Source organism: Ischnura elegans, chromosome 2 (genome assembly GCF_921293095.1).
Source record: "Ischnura elegans chromosome 2, ioIscEleg1.1, whole genome shotgun sequence".
NCBI classification, from domain to species: domain Eukaryota; kingdom Metazoa; phylum Arthropoda; class Insecta; order Odonata; family Coenagrionidae; genus Ischnura; species Ischnura elegans.
In genome coordinates this window covers 111,835,807-111,853,474 of record NC_060247.1, presented here as the reverse complement: position 1 = coordinate 111,853,474, position 17,668 = coordinate 111,835,807, and the positions used below count along the sequence as shown (strand labels likewise).

The 17,668-nt window shown below is 38.4% G+C and overlaps 1 protein-coding gene across 1 annotated transcript in view; it reads left to right on the top strand.

Moving 5' to 3' along the window:
* Positions 1-316: 316 nt before the first annotated feature.
* The window catches only part of LOC124153235 (brain-specific homeobox protein-like), a 29,968-nt gene continuing 12,616 nt past the window's right edge, over positions 317-17,668 (top strand). Inside the window, exons 1-4 of the mRNA XM_046526334.1 lie at positions 317-547; positions 7,930-8,350; positions 12,380-12,636; positions 15,322-15,598. Coding sequence (XP_046382290.1) covers positions 317-547; positions 7,930-8,350; positions 12,380-12,636; positions 15,322-15,598 — 1,186 coding nt within the window. The remainder of the gene's footprint in view (positions 548-7,929; positions 8,351-12,379; positions 12,637-15,321; positions 15,599-17,668) is intronic.

Here is a 17,668-nt window from a genome sequence, read left to right as displayed (position 1 = left end):
TGAGGAGGGACCTCTCTGATTTAGCAACAATTGTACAAAATCTCAATCGCCTTGCTCTTGCATCAATGATTCAGAAAATTACATAGCCATTAACCATCAAATATTGACAATGCAACTTTAATGAAACATAAAAACCGCGTTTCTGGGATGTTCTGAGTTTATACATCAGCTATCAGTGGACCAACTCCTGGAAAAAATAATCGCCCATGTGGGTTCGGTGCCGAGGAAAGGCGAGCATCACGCTACTGGGGCGATAGCCGACACCAAGGGGGTAGATTGCCCTCTCCGTCAGGGGACAGGCGACTCCCGGAGAGACATGCACGTGGCCCAGCAGCAGCGCGGGGAGGAGGCGGCAGTTCCGGGGGCCAAGTCGGGGGCGGTGCTGGCGCGGTCGGACGGCGAAGCCGGAGGCGGGATGCCGCACGCCGCGGCGGCAGCGGTGGCCGCGGCGGCGGTGGTCGGGGGCCGGGCCAACCACACGTCCTTCCTCATCGAGGACATCCTGTTCCGGCCCAAGGGAGGTGCCATGACCTCAGCATATCCTCAGGTCAGGACCATTATTATTACGGCGTAAGGGTGTAAAATTTCTCGGATATGTATTAAACTGAAAGAGCAATTGTTTTCAAGAAACGAGGTCAATCAATTAACGTAATTATGACTCAACAGTTGCTATCTCAATTTGTGGAATTTCGTCATGACGGAATGAGCAACAACTTCGCAATCGTCAATCATAGAAAATGAAATAACTATGTATTTTCCAGTTTGCACTTGTTCGATATCATGATGAAGCAAATGTTATATTTCCACAGATTTCATTCGTTATCCTATCACCTTGATAATGACAGTGTACATTGTCGAAACCTAGATCGGTTAAGAAATACAATATGTGTAAATGAAACAACTGTTATATCTTTATCATGATATCGATTCTCGATTTCCAAAGGGTTTCACCAAAGATTTTAAACCCTATTGTACTTATCATCTCCCCATGGAAAATAACTCTTAGTCGTTGAATCGATCGGGGTTCTTTTAAACCTATGTGTGAATACAGAGTTATTTCATTTACCAAGTCTAACGCACGGAATTTCCACGTGGTTACGACTTCATCCACAAATTAAATTTGTATTTGTGCATATAAATTTTATTGATTCAGCCAGTTTCGGCACCCACTGCATTATTATTAAGGTTAATACTAAAACAGAGTGTATTATTTCATAGCATTTGGAGTTATCGTTGACAATGGCGCAGTAAGTGCCAGGATTGATTGGAGCAACGAAAGTTGCGCGGAATGTAAGGAATGTGTTATTGCTCTCATCACTAAGGGATAATTTTCTTCCGGCCAACGAATCGACCATTAAATTCCACCTAATCTAATGATAAAGATCTAAGAGAAAGAGGGAATACTTTCCATTAATTGACCACTCTCTAAAAATGATAAGTATTTCGTTATTACCAAGACATGTGTAATCTCAGAGTAAATATGAGTGCTTTCTCCAACTAAATTTAATTTTTTTAAATGCGAACTGACTGACGTTGCGTATTCAATAGATACACGTGACTAAAATACGCATATGAAGTAAAATGATCTTGTTAGATTCTGTGGCAAGTAGGTTTAATTTTGTAAATTAATTTTAAAATAGTCAAAGAACGGCTTCTCCCTACGGCGATTAACGATAATCAGACAATTTTATAACATTGATTGTCAAAATAATACGTACATACTCTTTTACTCCAAGCCGGATGGAAAGGTAATATGTTTAATTACGATCACTCGAATCATATAAACCATAGGCTATCCGTATCCATTGAATATACATATTCATTAAAGCCATTATTCCACATAAATAATTAGAGACCGATTTGTCATGATAAGTAAATGCTACCAATTCTCTATTGATACACGTTTATCTTCTAACACTGTGCCTTTTTTGATTACGGCTAAAGATTCATTTATCAGTTTAATCTTCGAAATGTTAGAGATGTTTTATAAAAACGAATTCACTTTTTTTCCAATGAAAGCTCGTAAGAGACATGAAAAAAGTTTGTATGTTAGATTTTAGGGAAATTTTTACGACGAAGTCATCAATGATAATCCATTTTTTCCGTTAAAATAAAATATGGGCAAAAAGGAAGGGCATTTTAGTAAAACTGGCATTGAGAATAACAGGATGAAAACATGATAACATATAAAGTCATTCAAAAGACTGTCAAAGTCATAGAGATTCTAAGAATAAAATATTTGGAAAGAGATTAAGACCATTGAGGCCTCAAATATTGATACAGCAGGTACCTAATTCATAAAAACACATTTACATTGCCTAGTTAAATATTATTTCATGGTCATTAATTGAATACACTGCAGTGGAAAAGATAATCCGTTAGTCCTATTTATGTTGCTATGATCTACGATTCTTACTATTGCAGGAGATGAAGTCATTATGAATTAAATATATTTCCATTATTGGAATCAAAATCATAATACAACCAAAAGTAAGTAAAATGAATTAAATAACCCCAATTCATGCAATTTTTCTATCGTAAAACGGGGTAAAGTTACCAATAAAATTAAATTACGTGTACAGGAAATGTTTTGGAAAGAGTTTAAATTGAAACGGAAAATTCCAAGGCAATAAACAATAGTCAAATGCTTTTTCTAAAGAATCAAATTTATATAATTGGCAGCATGCATCCAATACTTTTTAGACCAAGTTTTACGACGAAGTCAACATTTATAATCCATTTTCCACTTTAATTTAGCCATTTATGCATAATCACAGGCATTATATCTTATATCTTCAAGTATTCAACCTGCAAATAATAAATACTGCATACTTAGGTGGTTATATAGGAAGAGTTTAGACAGCAATAGGAGGACAAACAAAGAAGTTACTACATTAGCAAACATTGCTTCACCTGCTCAAACAAAACACGTGTATCACAAAGTTATTTTAATCGATGGGGATATCATTCTATATTTACACCTATTTAACTTCAAATTGTAAAAATCTAGGCTATAAGCGCCAGATATAAAAGGACAACAGAATAATAATCAAAGATAAAATATGTGACATTTCCAAACCAAACTTGCAAACAAAAATGCATCTCCAATTAATGGACAACAGATCAGAGCAAAGATCACTGATGAAAAAACGAATTTGTTGTTACACGTTTTATGATTACCAATATTGAGCTATCCACTTGTATGTCACATTCTGTTCCACTATGTCTAAGAAAAATCATCATTCTAAAGGAAAAACAAAGCAGTAAATGATTAACGGTATATGAAATGCAATAATTGTAAAAATCTAATTTTGTTCTATTTAGTATGTGCTGAAGGAGAAATCCTCGCAAACCTAATAGGTGGCGTACTTGAGACCTAAGCGGAATATTCGAGAGTAATACGAGTTAAAGAGCGTGTGTTTGATTTATTTTCGTATTTATTTAATTTTTTATTCTCTTCCTTATAATTCAATTGTTCCTTGTTACCTCATTCCTCGATTTGCCCACTTAATAGTAAGACGTTGGGAAATCAATGCTTTGAAACCAATGAAAATTGTGTTTTTACATTCAGTCCGCGCAGCATACGTCTACGAAAGTATGTAAATAGAGGACATCGCATTTGGACGGCTTAAATAATTAAATCTACTTCCCTACGGTTAAAATGCTTCACGAAAACATATCATAGAAGCCTGATTATTTAATAAGTGTATCAAGCATTCTGTCTTCAAGTAAGGCTTATTTATATTCGGGAGGACAACGGTAAAAATTTTATTTCTATTACTGCCACCACATAGATGTCATCCAATTTTCATCTTCAGGATAATATTATGATTTTACGGCATTGTGTTATTATAATACATGTGAATATAACAGATTGAATATATCACGAGTGACTTCAAATGCTTTAAATACTATGAATCCTGCCAGGACACTAAAATATAAACCCCTTGAGAAATATTACCTACAGCATATGTATTAACGGTTCTATCATTATTTCCTCCACTACAAAACAATCATTAGACAATCGGCTTAGTATAGATATACCACCAAAATAAATCAATTGAGTCCTTGAATGAAAAAGCGTGATGCATGAAGGCAAAACTTCAATTCCACTCACAAATTTTTTGTCGAACAAATGCATTATTTCTAACCTTTCACTCAAGTGAGTTTTCTCTTTCTGCCAATCACTTAGCTCTTGCTTTCGTAGTCAAAGTAATAACATATTATATGAGTCATGTGTTTCATAAAACTAAATTTGGAATTCCTTCAATTTAAAGGGAGAATAATAATGAAATTTACCTAGGATATGGTACGTACATCAAGAAATACTTGGTAATAAATATATTTTTTTAAGAATTCCACTCCAGACCCTGCGTGATCTACGCTGCTATAGAACAAATATAACCTGATAATTTGAGCTTGAGATAATTTAATTTTCTTTCAATAATGAAGTGAGTCAGTGACTATTAAGCCGCTGATATAAACCTCACAGTAATAAATTTAAAAGCGGAAAAAATGTTTCACTTGGCCATACAGTCTTATACAATCGTTGAAAAAGAAATGTAAACAAAAACGAGTATTTTTAACTTAGAATTAGTTAAAAACTTTTGACATAATTATTTAAAAAAATGGATGTGTTAAAAATTAAGGGAAATAATGTAAAAATAAATGCTTAAATTATCACACTATTTGTTGATATAAATAAACATAACATGCACGACTGCCCTTATAAACTCTGAAAGGGAATACTTGGTATTTCTTGAAGGCAATAAGCCCTGCATATCAAGGTAAACATACTACTCCGTTCGATTTTGATTTTTTTTTACGTATTTAATCACACATGACCAAAAATTCAATGCATAGCTGCTGATAGAAAATCAAAATTAGAATCACTAGTGTATCATCAAATAAAAAATAGAAACTGCTGTTTATAACGCCAACAACATTGTGGACTTCATCTCAGAGAGTTAAAAATACAGTTCCATCCATCTTACATTACACAAGGGATGGCAAGTGAAACGAAACGAAAATATTTCGTTTCGACCCTGAGGGAAATGAAAATACGAGGCCTAGGTTTAGTTTCGCTCCCGCACGAAATTGAAATCACCAAGGAGTTTAGTTTCAATCCGGGACGAAAATTTACTCCCGGGTACGAATATAAATTGATCGAAACTCCGCTGCTCATAGTTAAGTTTCGATCCCAGATGTTGATTGGAGGGGGATAAGTTATAGGAATAGTTTCTACCTATAATAATAATAAGGAATGGTTTCTACCCATTTCATGACAGAATTTAGACAGGTTAAAACAATGAGCAAAAAAATGTAATGGCCAGTTTACGTTCACCATTCTCCTCTTTGTGGTCACAATATGAGTGCCCCTTGCATCACGAGGCGGTAGGCCAAACCTCTACTTCATTCAACCATAATTCGTACTCGGTGTGTGGGTCGAAACTAAACTGTTAGAAGTTGATGCACGTGGTCCCTCCAGTGCGAAACATTATCTAAATTTCGTTTCGCCCCAGATCTTTAGTTTAATTTCGACCCGTGGTAGTTTCAACGCTGATTTCTTTTCGACCCTGTGTTTAGCTCCCCAGATTTAAATCCATTTCGTTTCGTTTCCACATTCCGCTCTCGGGAACGAAATTATCGAAATTAAACTGGTTTTGACTTTCGTTTAGTTTCGGTTGCCATCTCTGTTTTACAGCATAGCATGAAAACCTTTCCTGAGCAGAGGATAGCCAAAAATCAACCTCAACATAATACGGACGAAAAGGAGGGCCCACGATACTTTCGCCGGGAAAACCCAATATTGGCTATCATAAACGTGGTTTTCCAGGGACTGTTTTAATTTCATCAGTTCTTTACACAGTTTGTTTGGCGAATGCGTTCCACGCCCATTAATTTTCTTTAGGAGATTACCCAAATCACTAATTCATGATATCACTATCACCCCACGATCTACAATAATTAGCTCAATCCAACAGATGTAACAGTAATGAGCGATGCAAAGGACAAGAGCTGATTTGAAAACATTATATCAATGAGGGGCACTAAAAGAAAGCCTTATTAAAATTTTCAGCGTAAAACCGAATTTCATTTTCAATTCATAGAAATTCTATACACATGTAACTGATTGATAGCCAGTCCACAGGCTAAAAAGGATAGGTTATGTAAGTCTATCTAAAGACACTAAGGTGGTTCATTATTATAGAATCTGTGACGTCATTTTTTGTAAGTGAATAGATATAAAATGAAGACGAATAATACATTTACCGAAAAAATCGCATTGAACGAAACTTAGTTTTTCAGATATTCATTATCACAAAATTTTACGCTTTTACTAATCAATAAAATTGACTAGCGTTAAAAAATATGATTCATGTATTATCATCAAATTTTACTCAGCTTTTTACTTAAGAATATGCAAGGTGGGATTAAACCGATTGTAAATCGAGGATACTAAATACCTCTGCATGACTCCAACCAACGTCTAGGACTCAAAAAATTTCAGTCGCTCCTTTACAAGTCCCTAGATCCCATTTCACTTCAAGGAATTTTGGGCGGACGGTAACTGTTACGAATTTCATTAAAATAAATAATCTTATTTATTTTAATGAAAGTGCGCTAATTTAATATCATATATAAACCTCCCGGGGATAAATTTTACTGCGAAAAAATTATTTAATTTGACCATATTTTCAGTCTTTGAGTAACACCCAGGTATCCCTTTTGACGGCCTTCAGTGCTAACGCCTGTTTATATAACTACTTCATACCCGTAGATAATGATTTTTTCAACCAACAATGTAAATTAGCATCCGTCCAAAGAAGCCGCGAAATCTGTGATGACGAAGAAAAAGAAGTAGTGGTCTGTTGTATCCAACACGAGCAAGAATGCATCTATAAAGAAAGAGCTCAAAAAAAGTTTTATCTATGCACAGGTATCCTTTTAATTCGTGATAATTTTTCCGACCAAAGCAACGACTTTTCAGCGCTCTTTGCTTTCTTACTCAAGGAAGTCTACGATTGTTTTCTCCGAACTCTTCCTCGAAATTAGAGGGTATGGACGCAAGTTTGTTGGCCATGCAATTCGCCTTTTGCCTTACTATGACATGACAATAACTTCTGTGTTTCCATGAACTTAAGGTTACCCTAAGTGGAACAATTACACATAAAATCAGGCGATATGAGGCGTCATGCCATTTTAAAGTGGGTGGTTACTCAAGAAAAATTTGCATTTCTATATATTGGAGAGAGTATTTTTTGTTATTCTCGCTTATAAACCTCATAGGATGAAGTTCGCAGTCAAAACTCTATTGAATTGAACTCAGATCTCTCCTCTCGCAAGCACTCAACGTTTCCCAGGCCAAGAAAACCTCCCTGTTTGTCTTTCCTATTTCGCCCTCAGGAAGTTTGTTAGCCAGTTAACTTCTCTCGCACCCACAAATTCACGACCACTCTCTTTCCACTCATACCACAGGGTAACCCTGAGGTGATGAGAGGTTCTAGCGGCTCCCGCCACAAAAAGGGCAGCGCTGACGACTCTGTCCGAGGCCTTCTATGCTTCAAGAATAACACCTATTTATGCAGCGCTTCATATTCGTAGATAATGTTTTCCACAAAAAATCTGGTGTAGATTCCGCCTGGCGAATAAATGAATGAAGTCACCATTACGTGGCCAGAGCATAACGACTTGACTACATTCAACACGTGCAACAATGACGAAATAGGAAACAGAAAACGCGCGTAAAGCGCAAACCTCCTTTTAATTCGCGGTAATGTTAAGGGTCAAGAGCATAGGTTCATAAGCGTTTTGCGTTTCCCAGACCAAGAAAAGCTTCCCTGATTGTCTTTCCCCAAGCCCTCCCTTGGCAAATTTGCGAGTTTTGTAACTCACTCAACACAACTTCTCTTTGCACGCACACCGCAGGTTACCAGGAGCGGTGAGGTTCCCGCGGCTCCCGCCGCGAACAGGACGGCGCTGGCGTCGCCCCCGTCCTCGGGGACGACTCTGTCCGCGGCGGCGGCGGCACGAGAGGAGGGAGAAGGGATGGAAGGTGGGGGAGGGAGGGGGGCGGAGATGCCCGGGGGCGGCGGTGGTGGGTTCGGGGGCGTGATGGCGGCCGGGGGCGGAGGGGGGCCTTCACCGGCCTCGGTGGCCGCAGCTGCCGCCATGGCAGCGTACCTCAACCCGCACCACCCGGGGCACCCGCACCATCATCCCCACCACCACCCGCACCCGCTGCACCATCCGCACCACCACCACGCCCACCACGGACCCATCCACCCCCACGCGCATCATCCCTACCTGCACAAGCCGGAAGCACACTCGTTCTTCTTACCCGCAGCAGGTAAGTGATAAGGCGATTTTAAGGTGCCACTAAGTGGAAAGTGCAATACTCGAGACGTAACATCAGCATTCGTTCAATCAATTTTTAATGAATCTCCCGTATAATGCTGAATATAATTATGTAAACATTATAGTCATGATCATCTTTATCATACTGAGGTATCTATCCTAAGATGGGTTTGACCGGTTTGACGCAGCTCTCCATTCCGCACTCCTATCCGCTAGCCTTTTCATAGAGAAGTATTTCTTCTCTTTCACATCCCTTAGAGGAAAACGAACAAAGTAGCAAGAACTTCAGGAAGCGAATTGCACCAGCAATGGAGGCGTTCATGAACACGAAGGAGCTTCTGAGAGGATCGTTACGTATGAGTTTAAAGAAAAGGTTAGTGAAGACTTTGATCTGAAGTGTAGCTCTCTACAGTACGGATACGTCGACTCTGAGAAAAAGAAGACGAGAGAAGATTGGAGGCATTCCAAATGTGGGTATGGAGAAGAATGGAGAAGGTGGAGTGGACAGAGAGGAGAAGGAACGACGAAGTGCCGGACATGGTGGGTGAGGAGAGGCAGCTTTTAGATGAGATACGGAGGAGACTGAAGGTATGGATGGAGCGAGTACTTGGCGGGAAGGGGATATTGAAAACAGCGTTAGAGGGAAGAATGTTAGGTAAACGAGGGAGGGGAAGGAAAAGAATAGGATTTTTTAATAGAATGAAAATGAGTAGGTCTCATTGTGAATTGAAGAGGGAAGTGCATGATGGAACGGGAGGCTCACGGAATTCTTCCCAAGCACTCCATGGAAACCTACCTTAATCGCTAGAATACCATGCTAAATAAAAAAATTTCATGTCCTATGTAACTAATTCGGGGCCGTCCCTTGACCTTCTTCACTTCTACTAGTCCTTCCACGATTGTTTTCATCAGGCCATTATATCTCTTAATGTGGCCAATAAGTTGTACCGTATTCTCCTCAAGGTTTTTAAAACTGTTCTTATTTCTCCCACCCATCTAAAAACAGTATGTTATAGTTTAAAAATGAAGTACTGCATCTAGAGACCGGAGAACATGCATGTAAGTATTCGTGAGGGCAGTAGCACTTGATGGCTAAGAAGCTAGGAGCATTCGAAAAAGTGTTCAGGTAAGAGGTCTTCGAGACCAGGTACTGTAGGAGGATACTGAAGATAAAATGGATGGATTGGATAAGAAACGAGGAGCTATGCAGGAGACAAGGAGAAAAAAGGACACTATGCAGCACTGTATGCCACAGAAGAACACGGTGTATTGACCACGTAATGAGGCACAGTAGAGGTACGTGGGAAACATAATCGAATTAAAATATGATTCAAAAGTCCTTGGGGGAAGACCAAGGGAAAATTATCTCGGTCATATCCAGGAGGATACAGGAAGAGAAGCGGTTGTATCCCTTTCCCGCACATTTAAAGACCGTCAGAGAGGGCCGAAAAAAGGTCCACTAATGCGTACGTCCACGCTTCGCTAATGACCTGTAGGTGATCGCTCCGAGCAGGAGTGGAGGCTGTGAGTGGGATAAACCTGCTAGGTGCAATGTATAGTGTTGGCGTATGAGGGCTTTTCTTAAGCTATTTCTTCGTAATAAACATGTATTGCCATTTTTTTCATAATAAACATGTATTTAAGATATATTTATTCAAACTGGATTTATATTTGTGGTATATTCTTAAGCCTACTTCTGTGATACACAACTTTACACCTACTTAAGATCACAGAGACGACTATTGCCGTTGGCATGGCAGCAGTAAACGAAGCTTGGACGCTTTTCGGTCGAAAAGTTGGATAATGGGGTAATGTGCGGAATACGGGCAGTCGCGGTCAAGGCAGCTTTGGTCACTATGCGGAAAACGGATGTTCTTATCTAGCGAACCAGGTAAAATTTGCGGAATATTGATCAGCCGAAAAGAGCTTCTGGGAGGTTAAAGAACGAGATTAGGATTGGGAGATGTGGAGAGCTGCAAAACATCAATATTAGGATTGCAATACTAAGAATGAATGAATATAAATACGAATATAGTAGAAAAAAGGAATAGGAACACAAAAACATAATGGACATAGTAGACGGTGACGTGACAGAAGCCGAAAGCCTTACACTTTGCCGTTTTCTTTGTCCATAAATATTTCTGTTCGCACGCTCACAAAACCTCACAATTTTGCTTCAAAGAACAAATTTGTAGGAATATCTCATGGACCCTAACACATAATTATAGATATTTATGAGTCCCAGCTGGTACGTATCTACCATTTGTGAAATATGGAATAAAAAACTGGAGTTGGTAAAAAGATTCAGGTAATAGAATAGTATCTTAGAGATCATTCCACAAAAAGAAAAATCTACTTACAGCGTGAAATATATGTAAGTATAGAAGTAAAGAAACTTGTATTTGGAGTTATCTTCCAAAACGACGTAAGACATGGAGGATGACGGCAGCAGAGTAATCAAGAGGGGAAGAATTAGAAATGTGGTGCTGAAGTAGAATAACGAGAATCAAATGGATCGACCGAGTAAGCAATAAATAAGTCTTATACGAGCAAGGAGATAATAAAAGCCCTGTGAAATATTTAAGAAAAAGCCATACAAATTTTAACGGGCATATCTTGAGACATGGTGACCTGATGAAGATGACTGTCAAAGGACATGGCAGGAATGGAAAAGGAGGTCCTCGAATAAAATATATGGACCAGGTAATGAAGGATGAGAAAGAGAAGAAAAACTTTGACGTGATTTGGCTAGCTCATAGGAGAATTGACCAGATAGTTTCATCAAACCAATCTTAGGACTGTTTATTAACAGAGATGGGTTATGTATTTAAAAAAAAAACAAGACAAGTTTCAATAACAGTCACTTAAAAATATTTGAAAACAGCTATAAGAGCCGCTCACATTTTTTTAAAGTAACTCATTACAGTTACTTTTCGGATTTTTTAAAGTGGCAAAAAGGCATATGCACCACAATTGGATGAATTTGGTTCAGGAACAAAATTTAAAATTTAACATTTTCTTTCACATTTGCATATTGAAAGCAAGGAGTCAAAAATGGTATACAACGTCAAACGTAATACTTGAACGGTAATAATGAATTTGATGTGTTTATTGATTGCAACCAAGCTAATGCAAGTCAAAAAAATAAAATACTAGCTACAATCAATAAATAAATCATATTGCAAAAAACCCCTGACGTGGGTACTTAAATATTGGGTGGGACGGGCATACGTACCGATACGTTACTCCCAGGAACGAAACTAAATTAATCGAAACTCTTCTGCTCACAGTTAACGTATAATTTTTTAAAAATTTAATCTTAAAGATCTACATTCCAATACATTAACCAACGTTAGAAATAGAGATCAAGAGAAAGGAAAAAACTCAAGAAATTGTTTTGAACTGGTTATGAAATAGCACTATTTTGAAGGCGACAAGATTATATAGACGAATGATTTTTTTTCAAAACACTAAAATTCCCACTATTTTCTGAACACACCTTGCAAGATCTAACATTATTTTAAACTCCGCTAGCGCGTTTCAGCCGTCCCGATGAACCTACTTCACCACTAACAGCCAGTTTATAATAAAATAAATAATGTTAGCATGTTAGCGTTGTGTGAAGTGTAATGTGTTTTTTGTATTTACAAAAACTTAAATACTGAGTTAGTAGATATAAAACACCGGTAAATTAATATCACAAGGAATATTTTGTTTTACAGATTTAGTCTTGTTACCAATTTCATTTTCTTAAATTTTTTCTTAAAGTTTTATTTTTTTCATTGCTAGTAGCAATTACAAGCGTTTTTATTTTTTCACTTTGATTCTTTTTTGTTGTGTATATTCTTTTTTATAATGCTTGGACTTAAGAACAATTAATCCATATAATGAATTCAAAGTGCAAGCATTAAAATAAGAAGAAGGTAAGATATAGGATAGACTCCTAGAAGAGTTGCTTGAAGAGACAGCGCATACAAAAAGTAACGTTCATATAAATACGCGCACGCCCTTATCGTTGCAGGCCTTCCGTTTGGCTCGCTGTTCACGGCGGACGGGCTGTCGATGGGCGGCTTGAGCATGGCCGCGGCGGCGGCAGCGGCGGCGGCTGCAGCGGCGGGCGGCGGCGGCGGCAAGCACTGTCACCGGCGCCGCAAGGCACGGACCGTATTCTCGGACGCGCAGCTCACCGGACTCGAGAAGCGATTCGAGGCGCAGAGATACCTCTCCACCCCAGAGAGGGTCGAGCTGGCCAACGCACTCAACCTATCCGAAACGCAGGTGGGTCCAATTGAAAGCAAAGAAATACCCTTACTGAATGATAAACAAAGATTTCGTACTGTTTGCAGAGTTTGAGGAATTATCGAAGTAAAATCTAGCTAATTTTACACAAAATTTAACCCGAAAGGTTGGCCTAAAACAAATTTTGTTAATATTCGCCGAAATTTCAAACAGCACACAAATTCAAAATCCCCTATATCCCACCAAATTTTTTTATGAGGCCAAATTAAACGGCTATTTTGTGGAAGGCTGCAGTATGATGTCAACAAATAGCTTAATCCCAGACAATATTATCAGTGTTTCTAAGGTACTACGTCGTCTTCTAGGTCATCTGAGGTCATAGTAATTTTTAAAATCGTGGAAAATTGCTAGTATTTATTTCGATGTGAAAAACTTCTACTCCGACACGCACACTGAATCTTCAATTTTTATTTTTGAAATTAAAGTTTAGTGGATAGTTCGATATCTTTGTGTATAATTTTATATAGTTTTCCATGAAATCTCTCCAAAAAAAGAAACCATATCCATTTTTACACTAAACAACCACTTCTTTATTTATCTTTTTCCTGCAGTTTTCAAAATCTAGGCTAAAAATAATAATACCTACCTCAGACCGACGTTTTGCATTATTTTGAAAGCTTCTTTCGGCATAGGATCAATATTAATAAACTTAATTTTCTTCGTATCTGACGATTCTGTTCCTTGGGCGTTATTCCCCTGAAATACTAGAAGACGTATCATGTGGAGTACGTTAGTTGCACCTTCAAATGCCAAATTGTCGAACGATAATTTTCCAACGTGTACCTATAGACATTAGGAGAGGAAATCTTAATTTTATCAGAGGAACCATCCATGATTTGACACTAAATACCTGTTAATAATAACTAACAAACCTAAGCACACGGGAAGGCACGATTCTCCTGAAAGGTCCTTGATTACAGGCAACCGAACTACTTTCTTGCAATGCGGGTTAGTATCATCGAGGGAGGGAAAAAAATTAATCTGTAGGTGTGTCACTGCGCTCACATGAATTTTGACGGCGTAGGAAGTTTCAATCGTCGTGATGCAAGTACCTGTCCAACATTGACTTATTCAACCTTTTTTTAATCATTACACAATTATAACATCCAAAAATTGGGGACACCATATTTCCGCAGATTTCAAGAAACTAAGAGTTTAAACTATTAATACAAGACGGGTCTGGAGCAGAATTTCATAACTACTAACCGAAAATTCTTGTAAATTATCCCGCAAACACTGCTACACTCATACTTCTACGTTTCCCGCAGCTGAAGGCTTAAATTAGTATTAAAAGTAATATAAATAAAATACAACCTGTCGAGCGTCACTGACGCGTCGTATAAACGTGCGTGGATTGCCTAAAATAGTTAAAAATTCATCCTAATTACTATTCCACAAGATGATTGATGATTTTAAAAACATTGAATCTATAAGGGAAGATAAGAAAAGGACACAGGAATGGTTGCTTTGCACATAAATAATGTTGCTATAGATGTATAATAACTCAACTGAAGGCACCTGTTGATAAGCCAAGAGTGGCTTAGCAGGACTATAACGTTAAGTAAATTAAATAGTGTGCATTTAATATTAAACTATCACATTATAAAAAAATGTTGCCTCATTCTGCTACAGTGTGAAGAGTTCTCGGGATCGCCAAAGGGCCTGGAGCCACGGATGGCAAGTGAAACGAAAATGTTTCCTTTTTGACCCGTAGCGAAACGAAAATACGATTCTTTGGTTTAGTTTCGTTCCCGCACGAAATTAAAATCACCAAGGAGTTTAGTTTCGACCTGGGACGAAACTTTACTCCCTTGGAACGAAACTAAATTAATCAAAACTACGGTGCTCATAGTTAAGTTTCGATCCCAGAAGTTGAGTGGAGGGGGAAAAGAGGAATAATTCCGACCCATTACGTTTGACATGCGTGTAGAGAGGTTTGAACATTGAGCTTAAAAGTCGAATGTCCAGTTTGCGTTCACCGTCCTCCTGTTAGCAGTGAAAATATGAGTGCTCCACACATCTAATGGCGGTAGGCCGATTCTCTACTTCATTCAGCCATACTTCGTAATCGGTGGGTGGGTCGAAACTAAACCGCTCGAAGGTGAAGCACGTGGTCACTCCGGTGAGAAGCATTATCTGTGTCTCGTTTCCCCCAAAGGTTTAGTTTAGTTTCAACCCGAAGTGGTTTTGACTCCGATTTCGTTTCGACCCCGAGTTTAGCTCCCCGGGTTTAAATCCATTTGGTTTCGTTTCTTATATTTCACTCCCGGGAAATAAACTATTGAAATGTCACTGTTTTTTACTTTCGTTTCGTTTCACTTGCCATCCCTGTCTGGATTTGCATTACTGCCGAAGTTTCGATGTCCAACTCGGCCATCGTCCTCAGGGCTATTAAGTGAAAATATGAGAAAAAGAATAGCCCTGAGGAGGAAAGCCGAGTCGGACTTCGAAACGCCGGCAGTAATGCAGTTCCAGACCCAGTGGCGATCCAAGAAGTCTTCACGCAATCTCTTCGCCGGAAAGGCACTAAATCTTTCTAATCTGCAATGCATTTCCATGTTACACAGTTAAAATCAGTGATTTTTTATACTAAATAAAATTAATAAATAAGTACGAAAAAAATGAAATGAAAAAGAAACGTCCAAAATTTCTCGCATCCCTCAGGTGAAGACGTGGTTCCAGAACCGTCGGATGAAGCACAAGAAGCAACTGAGGAAGATGAACGAGGACAAGGGTTCTGGGGGCGGTGGGGGCGGTAGCGGGGGCGCGGGGCAGCGGGTGGGCCAGGACGGGGGGTCCCCCATGTCGGGGGACTCGTCCCTGCCAGGGGGGGCGCCCGCACCCCCCAGGACCATCCACCACGCACCACAGCTCATCTCCCCGCTTCCGCACGCGTCGCAGCCGGCGCATCCAGCGCTAAGGCCCCCGGACAACTGCGCAGGTTTGTACCATGCAATGCCATGCAATATCTACATAATCGAAAAGTAGAAGAAAACTTGCAAATTTTTCTCAATATATTAAACTTTATTTCGAGTCCTTTTTTTAACAGCAATACAGAATCATCAAGACTGTGTACATTTTGACGAGCATGTTAAATATTTTATTGCATAGTGATATGCTGTATTGTACACCAAAGTAATTATCCTCCTCTGTCCCTGCGTTTTGTATATAATACATCGTTTGATTTTTTTCTCGCTTGGATCAGTGAAAAATATCATTATTGCAACTAGTTCAGTGCTTCCTAGCAAATAACAGGTACGTAAAGGATCATGATTCACAAAAATCGTTAATATTCTTAGTTAACATTTAATTAACCAGAAAACATGAAATGTAGATGGTAGATATGTTTTGGGGCCGAGGAGGTTATGTAATCAGTCTTCATGATGCTGCAGTGCTCTAAAAAATGTTAATCCGTATATTGCTGTCATGCTTTCAATGGAATTTAGGCATGCTCATCTTCCTTCCCATTATAATGGAGTTATACTTATTATCGGACGCTGAATTCACTTTCAATAGGGGGATAGAGTTGTTTGGTGGCTTAAAAGCTGGCTGTTTCTTTTTCCGGCTGCAAAGTTTCAGAGGGAGTAAATGTACAATTTGTGGGATTAAGCGCATTTCTTTGCTATCACACGAATCAATCATGTGCGTAAAAACTACTGTAGTTAACGCCTATTACCTCTAGTTTAACTGTTTATAGTGGTCCAATTGCAATAGGTAAAATAAATTTCTGATAGTTCCCCAAAATAATATTTCAGTAGAATAGATAACGAAAAAAACGTGAATAAGGTTGAAGTAAGTACTTCAGCATTGACCTCGAATCCCGTGGGACTGGGTAAAAAACTCGTCGGTTTCAGTAGACTATTAATATCCAGAAAAATTGGCTTGTGCGATCGACTTCAATATCTATAGTTTTCTTAACAAGGTATAATATAGTGTTCCATACATTGAGTAATGGGTAGTGTGAAGACGTTTTTTTTTTTAGAGTACAGTTGAATTGCGCTCGTTTAATATGCAAGAAACCAATCAAAGACCAAGTCTAAGAGCGGTCATAAAGCAACTTATTTTTTTAAACAATTTCTTTTTTTTAAACCGATTTTTTTCGGAATTGATCGTGAGAACTAGATGGTTTCACTTTTTTTCGCACGAAACAACCTGGTTCACCTGAAAGCACGGGGAAGTAATCCAGCGTAACTTTGGCAACTATGTATATTTGTAAACAATGTAGAACCCGTGAATAATTAATTTATAACATCCGCCATAATCACCTGAAACACGATATACAATATTTCGATACTCCAAAATGATTCTTTCCAGGGTTAGGTAGTTTATCAGTTGGTTATTTTATCAGAGGGATTGAAAGAAAAATATACATTTCCTGGATTAAATTTCATGGGAATTAATGGTCGAGAATGTTCGCCACGGAAACCGTAAAACTTGAAACGAATCCATTCGTGGATTCCAAAATCGTGGATATGTATTAAATTACCTTATATTTCATTGATTAAATTTAATTGGATACTAATAAAAGGAATAACTTCTTGGAGGCTACAAATTTTAAATGAGAAAGTAAATTAGATATTTCACAGGCATTACAATACAGCAATGATGGAATGCATTACGATAACAACATTCAGTGAGAGAGATAAATTAAAATTTAGCCCATCACTCAGAAAACTTCAAGTGCGCGAGGAATCTAATCCGAAAATAAAATGAGGGTTACAAAAATTGGAAAATCATGGAAGAAGGGATAAAAACGGAGGCATAAGAATTTTTTAGGTATGAAAAAATTAAGAAAGCATTCCCTGATTCGAGGACATGGATAAGGTTAGCTGAGAAATGAATTAAGCGACTTCTCCAACGCTTTGGCGGATGAGAAGAAGGGCTCGAAACGGAGGGCGAGATAATATTACATTTTTCCCTTAATTGAGCATCACCCATCCATCTTTCTCTCATTCTGGATCACATAATTGGGATGGGAGTACAGTGACGAGATATGAACAAAAAAAGAAGG